This window comes from Lissotriton vulgaris, chromosome 5 (assembly GCF_964263255.1).
Source record: "Lissotriton vulgaris chromosome 5, aLisVul1.2, whole genome shotgun sequence".
In the NCBI taxonomy this organism is placed as follows: Eukaryota; Metazoa; Chordata; class Amphibia; order Caudata; family Salamandridae; genus Lissotriton; species Lissotriton vulgaris.
This window is the reverse complement of record NC_141693.1, coordinates 1335097601-1335110924: the sequence shown is the minus strand read 5'-3', so window position 1 is coordinate 1335110924 and position 13324 is coordinate 1335097601. Positions and strand designations below refer to the sequence as shown.

The 13324-nt window shown below is 42.6% G+C and overlaps 1 protein-coding gene across 1 annotated transcript in view; it reads right to left on the bottom strand.

Annotated features, from left to right (window-relative positions):
• Positions 1-995: 995 nt before the first annotated feature.
• MAPK13 (mitogen-activated protein kinase 13) overlaps positions 996-13324 on the bottom strand; it is a 121425-nt gene continuing 109096 nt past the window's right edge. Inside the window, exons 4-12 of the mRNA XM_086923267.1 lie at positions 13121-13229; positions 12971-13000; positions 9234-9281; positions 7947-8061; positions 6658-6729; positions 5800-5879; positions 4632-4710; positions 3160-3333; positions 996-1285 (exon numbers count right to left, since the gene is read on the bottom strand). Coding sequence (XP_086779393.1) covers positions 1200-1285; positions 3160-3333; positions 4632-4710; positions 5800-5879; positions 6658-6729; positions 7947-8061; positions 9234-9281; positions 12971-13000; positions 13121-13229 — 793 coding nt within the window. The 3' untranslated portion in view covers positions 996-1199. The remainder of the gene's footprint in view (positions 1286-3159; positions 3334-4631; positions 4711-5799; positions 5880-6657; positions 6730-7946; positions 8062-9233; positions 9282-12970; positions 13001-13120; positions 13230-13324) is intronic.

Below are 13324 nucleotides of genomic sequence, written 5' to 3'. Positions count from 1 at the left end.
GGATACCCAATAATTATATTTGAATGCTGAGAGCTGTTGGCTTTACCAAGGATTCTTTCTGAGTCCACCCAATTATTGAAAATATAGAGTGAGAAATTTCACTTGCAACCTTAGTGTTGAGGTGTCATCTATTGATGGCAAATATCAATTAACATCTGTCAGAATAACACAAAGTTACGTTCTGATTTTAAGGAAATTTCTAAGTTACGAAAAAAGAACGCTAATTATGAGAAGAAGCAGAAAATATGTTTAGATGTCGTCATAAATTGTATGCCTGCTAGGTATCCTTGGGTGTCCACTGTGCATATGTACAGCAAACCAGGATATTCAATGTGTACAAGAGCCCCGATGTAAGTCTGCTGGGACTCACTGTGTGGCGTGGGTGGTGTTATGTGGGGGCACTGCATATTAGTGGCACTCTGGTTTAGGAGCAGCAATTAAGGGTTCCATATGTCGCCCCATTAGGACAGACTACAGTTTAGGACATGGACAACTGCCTTGCCATCAGCTGTTGATGTTTAATGAAGATACCAGGAGTACAAACAGCCTGCATGATATTCTTACCATGTATCACATGGTCCCCAGTGCATGATCAGCATCCCGGACACCCAAGCAGCCACTCAGTAGTACTTCTGAAAAAAAGCACCAATTGTAAGGTCACCTGGTCATAACTTAGGGGACCACACTGCAGTTATAGGCAGCCCTCAAAAAATCAAAAGGCATACAAGCAATGTAGTTATATGTGCAGGCATATTTGTATGAGATCGTGAAATGTTTTTACGATGTCCTAACTTCACTGTTGGCCTAGGTGCACCCTGAACCTTAATGTAGCGATCTTTCCGCGAGGGAAAATGAGTATTGATTACTGTCCCTCAATGTTGAACCTACCTCTATGACATGTCTGTTTCTTGTTTCAAGATTCTAAACCGGTTTTATTCCAACGATCCATCGAACAGTCTCCAATTTTGAATTAAGGTTATACGTAGAGTAAGGCATGCATTTCGCAACAGTTTTATTAACAAGCATTGCTTTACAGACGCCTCTGTATCCCTTGATGATCGAAAAGTCTGTGCTGGGACAGTAAGGCAATGATATTCTTAAAATCCCACTTAAAATATATACAAGGCATGACGTGTTTTCTGCATCTTTATCAGGAGAGGAGGATCCATCTTGCTCACATGTGCTTCATTCCAGCTGGTTCACTGCTTCAGCGACAGGCCGCTCCTCCTCTTGGAATCTTTCCGCAATATAGGTGTAAAATTCACAATTTCTTTGTAAATATTTCCTACAAAAACACAAAGAAAAATGTAACCTGCTTCTGCCACAAGTTGTAGTTTATTATTTGGGAAGCATGTTTAGAAGTCGTTTGGCAAGTGCCTTCATCATATCACTACATAGAAAGCACCATTCAAGATAGTGGCACCGTCGCTCCTTTCATTATGTGCCATGGGTACAAGAGCAAAGGAGATGTGGAAAATGAGTTTCCTGCTCACTCCTAGAAGCGACTCTTCCAAAAAGAGATCCACAATTGACTGAATGAAGACATTTTGCAATAATAAAATATTTGTTTCTCATTCTTAATGTTGTATATTCGCTCATATTTGTAAATCAAGCTCTAAGAATTTTCGCCTACTTATTTTGCTCTTTATTTTATGAGAAGACTATAGAAATTGCAGTTTGTAAACTTCTTAGAACGCCAAATTTACAAAAGATAAAAACTGATTATTCATTTCACTTTGCAACAACAAAAATCTGCAAACGTTTACTATTGCTGGCTGGAGCTTAAGGAAGCTGTTCCTTTCCTATAAAGTCACGACTTGTATCACAAGATGAGGCTATTTCATAAAATGAAGGCTATGTAACACAAGAAAAAATTCTTAAATAAAGTAAAAAAGATAGCTAAAGTATACGAAAGAGGAAATTTCCTAACATTTGAATATATTTGTTTTTAGAAAAGCATACGTCATAATCCTGCATGCTAAATCGTTTTCTGCGTGTGAGACCGGTCTATCTGGAGTTGAAAAGTCATGATCACTATGATACCCTTAAAAACATAGGCCTTTTTGGAATTAGATTCAGCAAAAAAATTATATCTGTCGTTAAAAGTGTTTTTATTGTAGATGAGTGTGGTCTTTGGAAGAAGGCTGCAGGTGAGGATGGTGCAGAGCGTGGTGTGCATATACACAAATGATCACGTTTCATCTATACAATTGATGAAAACAGTGTTCGTTGCTCAGCGAAGTTTGGAAAAGTGAATAAGAGATAGGCTCACTCATCGTATTAGGCTTCTAGAGATAAGGCAGCTGCCTCTCCAAAGAGACAGGTGAGTGTGATACAAGCCACAGTACAAGAAGAGGGCTGTACTCAAGTAAAAGGCGCACCTGAGGGTGTTCTAAGCAGAGGCCATGTATAAGATGGATAGAAAGAGAGAGGGTGGTGGAGGAATGGCCCAGAGCAGTACTCTAGAGGTAACAAAGTGAAAAGTGTATGGCAGTGGGGGGAGTATCACAAGGGGGGGGTGAAAAAAAAAAGAAACATCTGTGTGCCACTGCCTCTCAGTCCTCTTCGCCGGCTTCTAGGTCTAGGAATCCAGTGCAGGAAGCACCAGGCTCCCAGGCTCCCCATAGCCAATCATAACGGTACAATGCAGAGTTGTGATTGGACTGAGCGCCAGGATTCGACACTCAGCCAGGGAATGACCTGCTCTGTGAGCAGAGCAGTCCAGCGCCCCTACCCAGCTGAGCAAGGACGGAAAAATAAATTGATAATAACAATGAGTTATTATAATTTGTTTTACCTGCTTAGCGGAGGAGCCCCCCTGGTGTATATAAGGATGGATGGGTGAAGGGCTACACACACACATGGACTGGGGAAGAATTGCTGGGAAGAGATGAACAAGGGCAGAAGATCTTTGGTCTATCCAGGCGTACCTTAGATGTAAAGGTGATGCAGAGACCATGTAGAGTACTCGAAGGGAGAGCATGGAGGTCATGATTGATGGGTGCTATTATTCTACAGAGAGATGTGTAATGCTCTATACTAGAGAAGTGTAGAGCCTATGGGTGCTAGGTCTCGTAGAAGCCTGAAGAGAGATAATTTTAGTACTGTGTTAAACAAAGAAAGGGCACAGATAATTTAGAAATAGGAGACATTTCATACTTTTCCATTCATCCACTGTGAGTTTTTCCTGGTCTAGGGAGTCATCATATGGTGGTGCTTCAGTCTCCTCCTCTTCGTCTCGGTATTCATCAAAGTATGGGTGTTCCAAGGCTTCGCTAGCTGTGAGCCGCTTGTCTACATCCAGCTCTAGCATCTTCTCCAGTAAATCGACGGCTACAGAAGAGCACAGAAAGCAGGGGCATTAATAGCACATACAGAGGTCTACTTGCTTACAGCAGTAGGACGTGGCAAGTCTCGTCTGAAAAGACCCAGGTTGGGTTAAGAATCCAAGATCAGTACTTGCTTTTTCAACTAAAAGCAATGGATGATACGGACTGGTTTTATGGAAGCTCCATATGAGGACACTAGAGTCTGCTAAAACATGCCTAAAAGGAACTCTAGATAATTGAGCATCCTGCTAGATGACCATAGAGTGGGACAAAATTACCCCTTCTTCTCAAAAACTTTGAACTCCCTCTCTTCTGTTTATCCACCTCATTGCAATGTGATACAGTTCTCTGAGCTGAAAAAGCATCTAACCACTAATGGGACCTTGTAGTAGCTATAAATCTTAGATGCACTACTTTGTGAATCAAATAAATTTCAATCCACTGTCATAACTTTTTAAAAATGTTTCTATAATACACTTTGTGGTTGAAAACCAGCATTGAACTATCGTCTGGCCACACTGAATCGTAAATTCATTTTCTGAGGCAACTGGCTGGAGACGTTTCCCATATTTTCCCCCTCAAGTCAATGTGACACACCCCTGCAAGAGCAGGAATTCTCTGTAGTATTTAAAAAGCACAGGCATGGAAAGAATAAGTAGCAGGCTTTTGAAACACCTTATGGTAAATCCCTACAGGGTACGCCAGCCCCAGACGCAGCTTCATATGTTGAAAAGCAACGCCAAATGGAGAGGTAGAGGTAGATGTAGAGAGAGAGACAGGTGGAGGGAGGGAGAGGTGGAGGGAGGGAGAGGTGGAGGGAGGGAGAGGGAGAGAGGGGGGGAGGGGGAGAGGGAGAGAGGGAGAGAGGGAGAGAGGGAGAGAGAGGGAGAGGGAGAGGGAGATGGAGAGAGAGGGGGGGAGGAGAGGGAGAAGGAGAGAGAGAGAGAGAGAGAGAGAGAGAGAGAGAGAGAGAGAGAGAGAGAGAGAGAGAGAGAGAGAGTTCTGCTCATTATATTAGGTGGGTGTACATTTTCCAAAAACAAAAAAACGTGATTGTCATTGGTTCTAAAAGTACAATACCTGACGGGTACCCTGCGACAAAGGCCCCTATCTGGTTAATTGGCTAGAAGAAAGAAGCCTATAATTAAGTTTTAATTAGGGAACTATCTGCCATTTTATAAAGTTTATTCTTTTAAGTGATACAAAATGTTGCATTTATTTATTTCATAAAAATACCAACTCATCAGTATTTTTCAGTAGATTAATGTTTGCATGGTAGTCACAAAGTGGTCGTTCTCTTACCCAATGGACTGGCGTTGGGGAACAGTTGTGAGAAATCCTTCTTCGGCAGCTCTGGAAGAGACTGGATGTATTTCTTGGCCTTGGAAACAGAGATGGAAAAATTAGGCTTGCTCCTTTTCAGAACCCAGATCTTAGTGGGGCATAGCCACCAATGGTGCTGCAGGTACAGTGGCACAGGGGCCTGATGAAACCTGAATATTTTTGTACTTTACCATCTATCCGTTGATCAGAGGCCCATTTTCCTTTCTTGGCCCATGGCAACTGTTGCTATGCCACTGCTTTTCCAGTATCCCTCATAGCACCTCGAATATCACCTGTTCCTCAATGTTCATAATTTCCTCTCATCTCTTTCCCCCAGTTTCCATTTCCCTCCCCACACCTTACAATCGCACTCCTATTTTTCTGTAAACATCTCAACCAGCTCCGTCTCTCTCTCATTTTCAACTTAGTTACATGACCCCAAGGGATCCATGGCACGACTGACATATCTCTCAAAAACACCAAATTAACTTTGCTATTAGACCATTCCTAAACTTCTTGATGTCCTCAAGAACCTTTTTTTTGGCCCTCATCACTGGAATTGCCATCCACACTGAACTGCGGTCAATTAACTCACACTAACTACGGTTTTAGTCTCACCCAATATGTCTCATCAGCCTAACAAAGCATGCCACTCCACCACCATCCATATATTTCAGCACATTCATGGGTGTCCTTCGAATCTTGTCCTCTCTGAAAATAGGTAACATACATTTTTGGATTTTGTAACGTTTATGTCATGTCGACCATTGCTTCTCTTCTAATTTATCTTTTAACATAACCTCCCAAAAAGTAACTTTAAATATGCATCATATGCAATGAATTTCTATTACAAGGCTACCCATGCAATGAAACGTAATCAACGAACCCCTTATTGCCACACATCACAACCCCTTACTCCACAGCCTCGTCTCTCAGCACTTCTGTTCTGCTTCAAAATCCACATCTCACGTTCAGCTTCTTTCTTGCTCACCAGCATGTCCTCGTTGACACCTCTTTCTTTTCACAATTTCCACCTCCCTTTCTCCTTCCTCTTTAAAGCTCAGTACATTCTTTCACATGCTGTTCTTTTATCCTCCAAGCCCCTCTTTTCTGTGAATTCCCAATGACACTTTTTTTGCTCTCTTACTGCTTTATCTTCCAATTTCTGCACAAAATCTGGTCCAGGAACACCAGTCACCTTCAGGATTTGGGTCAGCTGGTCGAGGTCTGTAAGTTGGGTTAAGGCAAATACTTCAATCTTGTTGCATTGGCCACCGATTACTTTTTTTTGTCAAAAGGATGGATACCCTCTCTCCAACACCCTATTCCGACTAACTTTGCACCCCCATTTAGAAGAGTACCCTCCATCTCCCCCTTCCTAGGCGTCCTCGTTCTTCTGTAATAAGTGTGTCGTTGATACTTTATTTCAGAAAGATAACCAAAGGTTTTGCTGGTGGGACAGGGGGACCATCTGTACATAATGTGTGTGCAAATAAACCGTCTCCTATACAAACAGGACTGAAGGCCCTTTAATACACAGATTGCTCCTCATGTGCTGTTCATTTACTCCTCTATTCTCTAACCCTTAGGCCTGGCATCTCCAGTCCCCCCTAGTCTTTTGGATTCATCGTTACCCTATTTTCAGCTAACTCTCCAAGGTTAGGTATAGAAAGCAGCATGGTGCAGTTATTTCTTAATATAGTCTCTCAACAAGTGAGTCACGCATGAAGCCTAAAGTGAAAACTGACACATGCATGGTGCCAGGCAGCCCTACATGGCTACACACATCAGCAGCTGCATTTACCAGGCATGTACATCTCTCTAGCACCAATGCGGTGATAGTCTCCCCGACTCTTGTGCCTTTCTCCTATACAAATACAGTGTATGAATAATTGGCACTTTGGTGGTATCGTGTCCATCTTTAACTTTAGCTGCCGGTTTTTATTTTCTCCCTTCAGCACTGTGACAATGTATGAAAAGTAGTCCCGGGTGCTACAAAGGATACAGTCTTTACCCTTGAAGAGATTCTTTCCAGTCAGCATCTCAGCCATTATACACCCGACTGACCAGATATCCACTGGAGAGGGAGAAAGGAGAAAGGAAAAAATGATGCGTTCGCTAATGACAGCACAGGGTAGAGCTCTCGCAGCGGTACACATTGAAAACCTTTATTGCAATAGATGGCCAATAAAACGAAAAGGGATATGTAGTGTAAACATTTCACTAAAAATCTATTGAGTCACACCGTCACCAGTGGTAACAGAAACACACCAAAACACCACCATAGTTTTAGTCAATAAAAGACAGAAAAGAAAAGTGCACGGAGGACAAAAAATCACATAAGTATCAGTAAATAGTAAGGCAAAACCTCAAACGGAGGCAAAGTCAGAAAATGAACTTCACCATTCAGTCAATTTTCGTTTTATTGTAGGGCTGAAGAAGTCATTGGGTTATTGTTGCCCGTGACTAAACGCGTGTTGGCATTGGTTTCTGTTCTGTTGGCTACATCTTGTTGGATTATGAAGATTGAGGATATGGTGAAGAACACTTGATGTATAAAGAACAAAGAAAAGATAAAGAAAATAGAAAGAACTGGTTTAATGAACTTTGCTAAAGAAGGAATTTGATTTGATTTATCTTTTCTTCTGACTACTGGAAATTGTTTGCTTGTGCGCGGGGACTATTTACCTTTAGAAAATATAGATACTTCAGTGCTATTTCTCTTTACATGTGTATTCAGCCGTCAGAGCGGGTTGTGCCCTGAATCGATTGGCAAAAGCAGGGCAAAACTCAAAGTGCCTAAGATGGTTGTCCCACCTGGGCACTAGTTGGCAGGGAGTAATATTTAAAGAATTCGTTGGTAATCAATCCTGCCTTTGAATAGCATATTGTGACGTCCCAAAGAGTACTGGGTGAAGAAAGGGTGCACTACAAGATAAAGGGAGGGCGGGAACGTGTGCCTTTGGGTAATGGCAGAGCAGGAGGTTCACTGTGCAACGGAGGGATTTCCATGAAAACATATGACAAAGGATGCACAATGGGCAGAAACTGCTGGGAGTCCCACCCTGGACCAGGAAGGAGTCCCATCGGTGAAAGTTAGCCGAACTACTGTGAACAATCCCACAGGAACATTACACGGAGGATCCCCATGTGACGAGTGGAAATGTAAATTCCCTCAGGCGGTCGTACCTGGGGAGTACTTGGTGACATGTCTGAATGTTAAAGACCTTAAAGAGGGCCGCTGGGTAGGCCATGCTCATTCTGAAACCCTCTCCCAAGCGTAGCATTACTCACCAGTCTGGTTGTAATGCATCCAGTTCAGAATCACTTCCGGTGCCCTGTACCAACGTGTCACTACATATCCGGTCATCTCTGCATCAGCTTGACGGGCCAGGCCGAAGTCCAGGATCTGCGACAGGAGACATTGTGGTAAGGAACAGACAGGAACACCAGAACTTGTCCTTCAAGTTGCTCTGGGGCTTTAAGACAGCGTGTTTGCAGCAAAAGGTAATTAATGGATCTCCTCCCTATTGCAAATATACCCACACATTTGACTTCAATGCCAACTAGACTTCGGGCAGAGCAAGCCTTTTGTTCGTATTTATAATTCTGTCCTTAGTCACATCAACAGTATGTTCAAAGAAAGGTTTGACAGCCTTCGCACATTTAAAAAAATACAAAAACGTCAGGGTTAAATACCTTTTATTGAATTAATCTAAAATAATATGCTAAGTTGTAACAATGCATTCAATTTAAAAATTCGACAGATTTCTTCATCGGGAAATATTTATTGCTACCTTTTGCTTCATTGAGCGGAACGTTTTAGACTCTCGCCCTCAAACGATTTGAATGTTTACTATAAATGTGTTCCCGTTTGCCTGTTGCCAACACAAAAGCCCCCCACACTCTCATTCTCTAGCTTCAACCCTCTGGAAATTCACCCTTGTGAAGGCTCCAATCCTTTCGAGGGTCGGATGCTTAGACAACGATGAACACCTGAAAAAGTTACCTGTTTATTTTCTTCTGCTGTCTTACAGTTGCCAGTCTCCTACTTCCATGTCTCTTCAATCTTTAGACTGATATGATCATCAAAGTGCTTTATTGTCTCAATCACGTCACGTGTAGATCAGTTACATGAAAAAAAGATCAGGGAAGGCCTTCTGTGGTATGCCTATGTTCGGTACTCCCAGGGACCAAAGAGATCCACAGCATGGGTTTGGGCACATTGCATGTCCTTCTCCTACGGTGTCCGCACTACTGAAAAAATGTATTGCAGCAGTGATATCAGACTGGACCCCAGGTGTAGCATTACCAGAATTAGGAAGCACAACCTCTAACAATCCATTAGTGTGGTGTTGGCACCCTCACCCTGACCGGCTCCAGGACTCGGACACTAATGTCACTAGTGCCAGAGTGCTTCAGCTACTACATGTGCATCATAACTAGGATTTCTACTGGTGCAGTAGCGGCTAGAATCCCCCCTGATGTCATAAAGCACTGGCACAAGGTTCACACTTTGCCCAGTGAAGCCTGTCTGTGATTTCTTTGTGTGCTCCCTTTCAATCGCAGCTTCCCACTTACCTTTAATTCGCAGTCTTCATTCACTGCCAGGTTCCCCGGTTTCAAATCCTAAAAAAAGAGAGTTAGAGGTCACACAGGAGTGAGGTCAATCCCCAGAAACGTGGCAGATATTTGGTTTTCTGGGTTACTGCCTATACTGCTAGGGGTAATTTTAAGAATAATTGAAACCTGCTTGTGACCTCTTTGGGGCATGCACCTGGCACTGCCTTTAAGCATAAAAAACAAAACCTGATTTACTAATGCCCAGATCCAATTGGTCACCTTTGACAACTTGTCAGCTAGCAGTAAATAAATAATGACATTCTGAAATAAATAAATGCATTTTAAAAGTGTTTCTTACCAGAAGGACATTTTGGCGATACCTGCATCACAAACACTACTTCGGACTCTGTGCTACACCATGTGTTCTATCACAGGATTCGCTAATATTATTTAAAAACCCGGCCCATTCCAGATCCCATTCTGAGATTTTGATCTGATCAACGGTTGTATTCTGTTAGCAGCATGACCTGCCTGAGGCTGGGAGCTGGGCAAGAGGGCGTCCAAGAATCTCATGTTACTTCAAGTTCTGCGTTGGAACCTCTTCAATGCCCCAGTGTTAGTTTGCATTCTATCCTGCACACATTTGAAAGTAGGATCATTCCAGTTTTCTGTTCTATTGTTCAGTTCTGTCCAGCTTTAGCTTCCTTCTCCCTGTGTGCACTATTTTGGTAGAGCACTGGAGGAGTCCCCTTAACTGCTTTGCCCTGCTCTGCAGCTAGAGCCCACCTTTTTCTGTGTTGCATTAGCAGTACCCTATGTGGGCATGAGTTACAAGGGCCTACTAAAGAGGGCCTTGTTCCTGCAGCAGTTGCTCTAACATCTGCCTCAAATGGGAACTCATTTTTTGAGCTTCAGTTGCCCCCTTTTTCTGAGAATGTGAAGAATCCCAATTCCAGTTACTACCTTTACAGTCCCGGCCTTGTACCACCTTCTGCTTTGCTCTTTTGCCTCAGTCTCCCTCCATGTTTGCCTTTCACGTCTTGTTCTTGCTTAGCTTCAGGTTCAAGGAATTTGACAAGTGGTCAAGAGCCTTTATCTTTTCTTTCATTTTTCTATTTCCGCCCAGTTGAGATATCGGTCTCCTATTTTCCCACATATTGATAGGTTCTGGGGGGACGTTCCAGATTCCTGGAGAGGGTCGCTATTGCAGCCAATTCATAAGAAGGGGCCAAAATCCAACCCACAAAATTATCGCACGATTGCCCTGCTTGATATTGAGGGCAAGGCCTATGCAAGCACCCTTCTCGTGGAACTTTCAAACTGTGCCAGCACTGAAGGCCTCCTGCCCTTTTTTCAAACAGGGTTTAGACCTGGAGCATCAACAGTGGACAATATAACAGTTCTCTCATATATAGCTCAAAAAGCAGTGACACGACAAAGCCTGCCGCTTTTTGCTTGTTTTATTGATTATTCTGCAGCATTTAACAGCGTAGACCGTTCCATCCTCTGGCAGAAGTTGGCACGCTGGAACATCGATCCATCTTTACTACAAGTCATTCGCTCATTATACTCAAGAACCTGGGTAAGAATTAAACTTTCGAGCGTATCTGCTACAGGGAAAATCGACACGGATCGCGGCCTACAGCAAGGGTGCATTTTAGCTCCGATGCTTTTTAATCTATACACCGCAGACATGGGCCAAGCCCTGATTGGAGCCACATTAGCAACACCTATGATTGGGCACACTAAGATCCAACTAATGCAATACGCCAACGGCCTGGTACTCCTAGATTACATTAAAATAGGCTTACAAAAAGCACTTTACGGCCCTGGCAACGTACAATGCTAAAAATAAACTGGTTGCCAACCCATCCAAATCTAAAACAATAATCTTTGGGCAATACCCTAAGAAAAAACTGGTAAAATGGAGTCTAAGCCAGTTGTCTCTGGATTGCACACAACACTAAAAATACTTGGGAGTTTGGTTCAGCAAAACTGGTCGCCCAAGAGTTCACCTTGATAAAAATGCGTACGAAAGGGAAAAGCATTACCTACGCCCTCTGTAAGCTTTATGCCACTCTACACAGCCCCACAACAACAGCAATTCAAAGAGTTCTGAGGGCGAAACTAATTCCTTCACTTAACTACGCACAACAGGCATTTCCAGGGAAATTAGCGAGTGACCTAGAAAAAATCCACTGCTTAGCTTACAAAAAGCTATTCCACTTACCTACATGCACCAGGAATAATCTATTGGGGTTAGAATTTAACCTGAACCAACAAAAGCTGGAAGAGATGGCCTCCCTGAGTAAATACTTCTACCTTACCATGGCGGCACCAGAACACAATGAAGTCTATTATAAAAAGTATATTTCTGGAACCTGGCAATGCCTGGTCAACTGGCCGTTCCGCCGCCAAAGACATCTTGAAATTTGCAATCCAAAACTGGGACCCCAAGATAATCAAGTATACTGCTTTCAAAAGTACAATAAGAAAACAAGTCCGCCTTTGCTCTCGCACCTCAGACTTGGAATCATTGGTATTAAGAGGCTTTCATGAGTCCCAAAGCCTCCCAGACACAGAATACAACCCCAAACTTCATCTCACGCAGGCGTTGGGGAGAGAAGCATTACACAGGATTGTCGCATTTAGATTACATCCACTCCCCCTTAAAGAATTATACCCTCCCGGCTCGATAAAAATGGTGGCCATGGAGTGTCGGCTCTGCAAATACAAACGTGAGACCCTGGCCCACATCTTACTCTGCTGCCCAGCCCTGCGCCTAGATCGCAGCCTTTACCTTAGGCCCATATGGCTACAACGGGGGACTAGAACTGTAAAGGAGGCTATACATCCACTGTATACATTGGACCAGTGAAACATACGGCTATGTTTGGTAAATTTGTACAACAGACTCACAGGAAGCTGATGGACCCTCCCGGTTAAGTAATTGGCCAAGTACCACGTTGAGCTTCTATACCGTCCGGAACTAACGGCTTAGCTCATGTACAACTGTCTGCTGTGTTAAAAAAATAAAAACACAATGGACTTAATGATCATTGAATTTTAGATTTTATTCACAATGTTTATGGTTTTAAACTGTTCAATTTTGTACTGGAATGCTCTTTTACCTCGTTTTATTGTAATGGTTTTGAGTAACCACACAAATAAAATGTATTCATTCATTAATTAATTCATTCACATATTGAGAGAGATGGTATTGAACTACGGTTTCACTTGAGTCAGATTTTGCTTTGCCTATAACCTTGTTCTGTGTTCCCAAGCTTTTCCATATGCCAGCAGACTATCAGTTGTTGGTGCATGTTGGTAAGAAGGTGGGGTCTCAGAGAAGGGGCCTAGTCTTGCACCTAGAGAGCAGCCAGCGCTTGTCACTCATGTTTGTAATAATATATTTCATTTCTAATAAGTACAGAACTTTTTAGGTGCTAATTCTCATTAGCAGAGAATCAGTAAAAGGAATTCGAAAATACCACGGCATTTCTTCTCATCATTTTTACATTCTCCATATTCTGTATTGCTACTGTAATTGTCAAATTTGCTAACATTATTTTGCATATATTTCACAAATAACTTTAGATACAATTTGAAATATATATAGGGTGGACAGCGCCATTTGGATTAGTGTTGAGCAGCCTATGGGTAAGTGAAGGCTGTATCTTTCAGTTAATCCCAAGATGAATTGCCCATGGTGCAAAAGCAAGCCACAGTATGTAGATATTCTTTTCAGTACTCACCCTGTGAATGATCCCCGCTGAATGTATGTACTGCAAAACAAAAGAGTGAAATATTCAATGAAATCAGATCCAGAAGAACAAGGCTGAGTGTCCATATGTCCTGCCAAAACAAGCTTCAGGAAGGTATCTGCACAAACCCCATTTTCTTACCTTTAGTCCACTCAGCATCTGATAGACCAGGAACTGAATCTTGTCTTCTGATAAATGTATTCCCATAATCTTCTGTAAATCAATCTCCATGTATGGCATCACCAGGTAACTAAAAACCAAACCCAAAAATAAATTGACGCCTGAGGCGGCAGTAAAGTGAGCATCTCTCAATTATTCGGCATTCATGCTGAAAATGCTACCTTC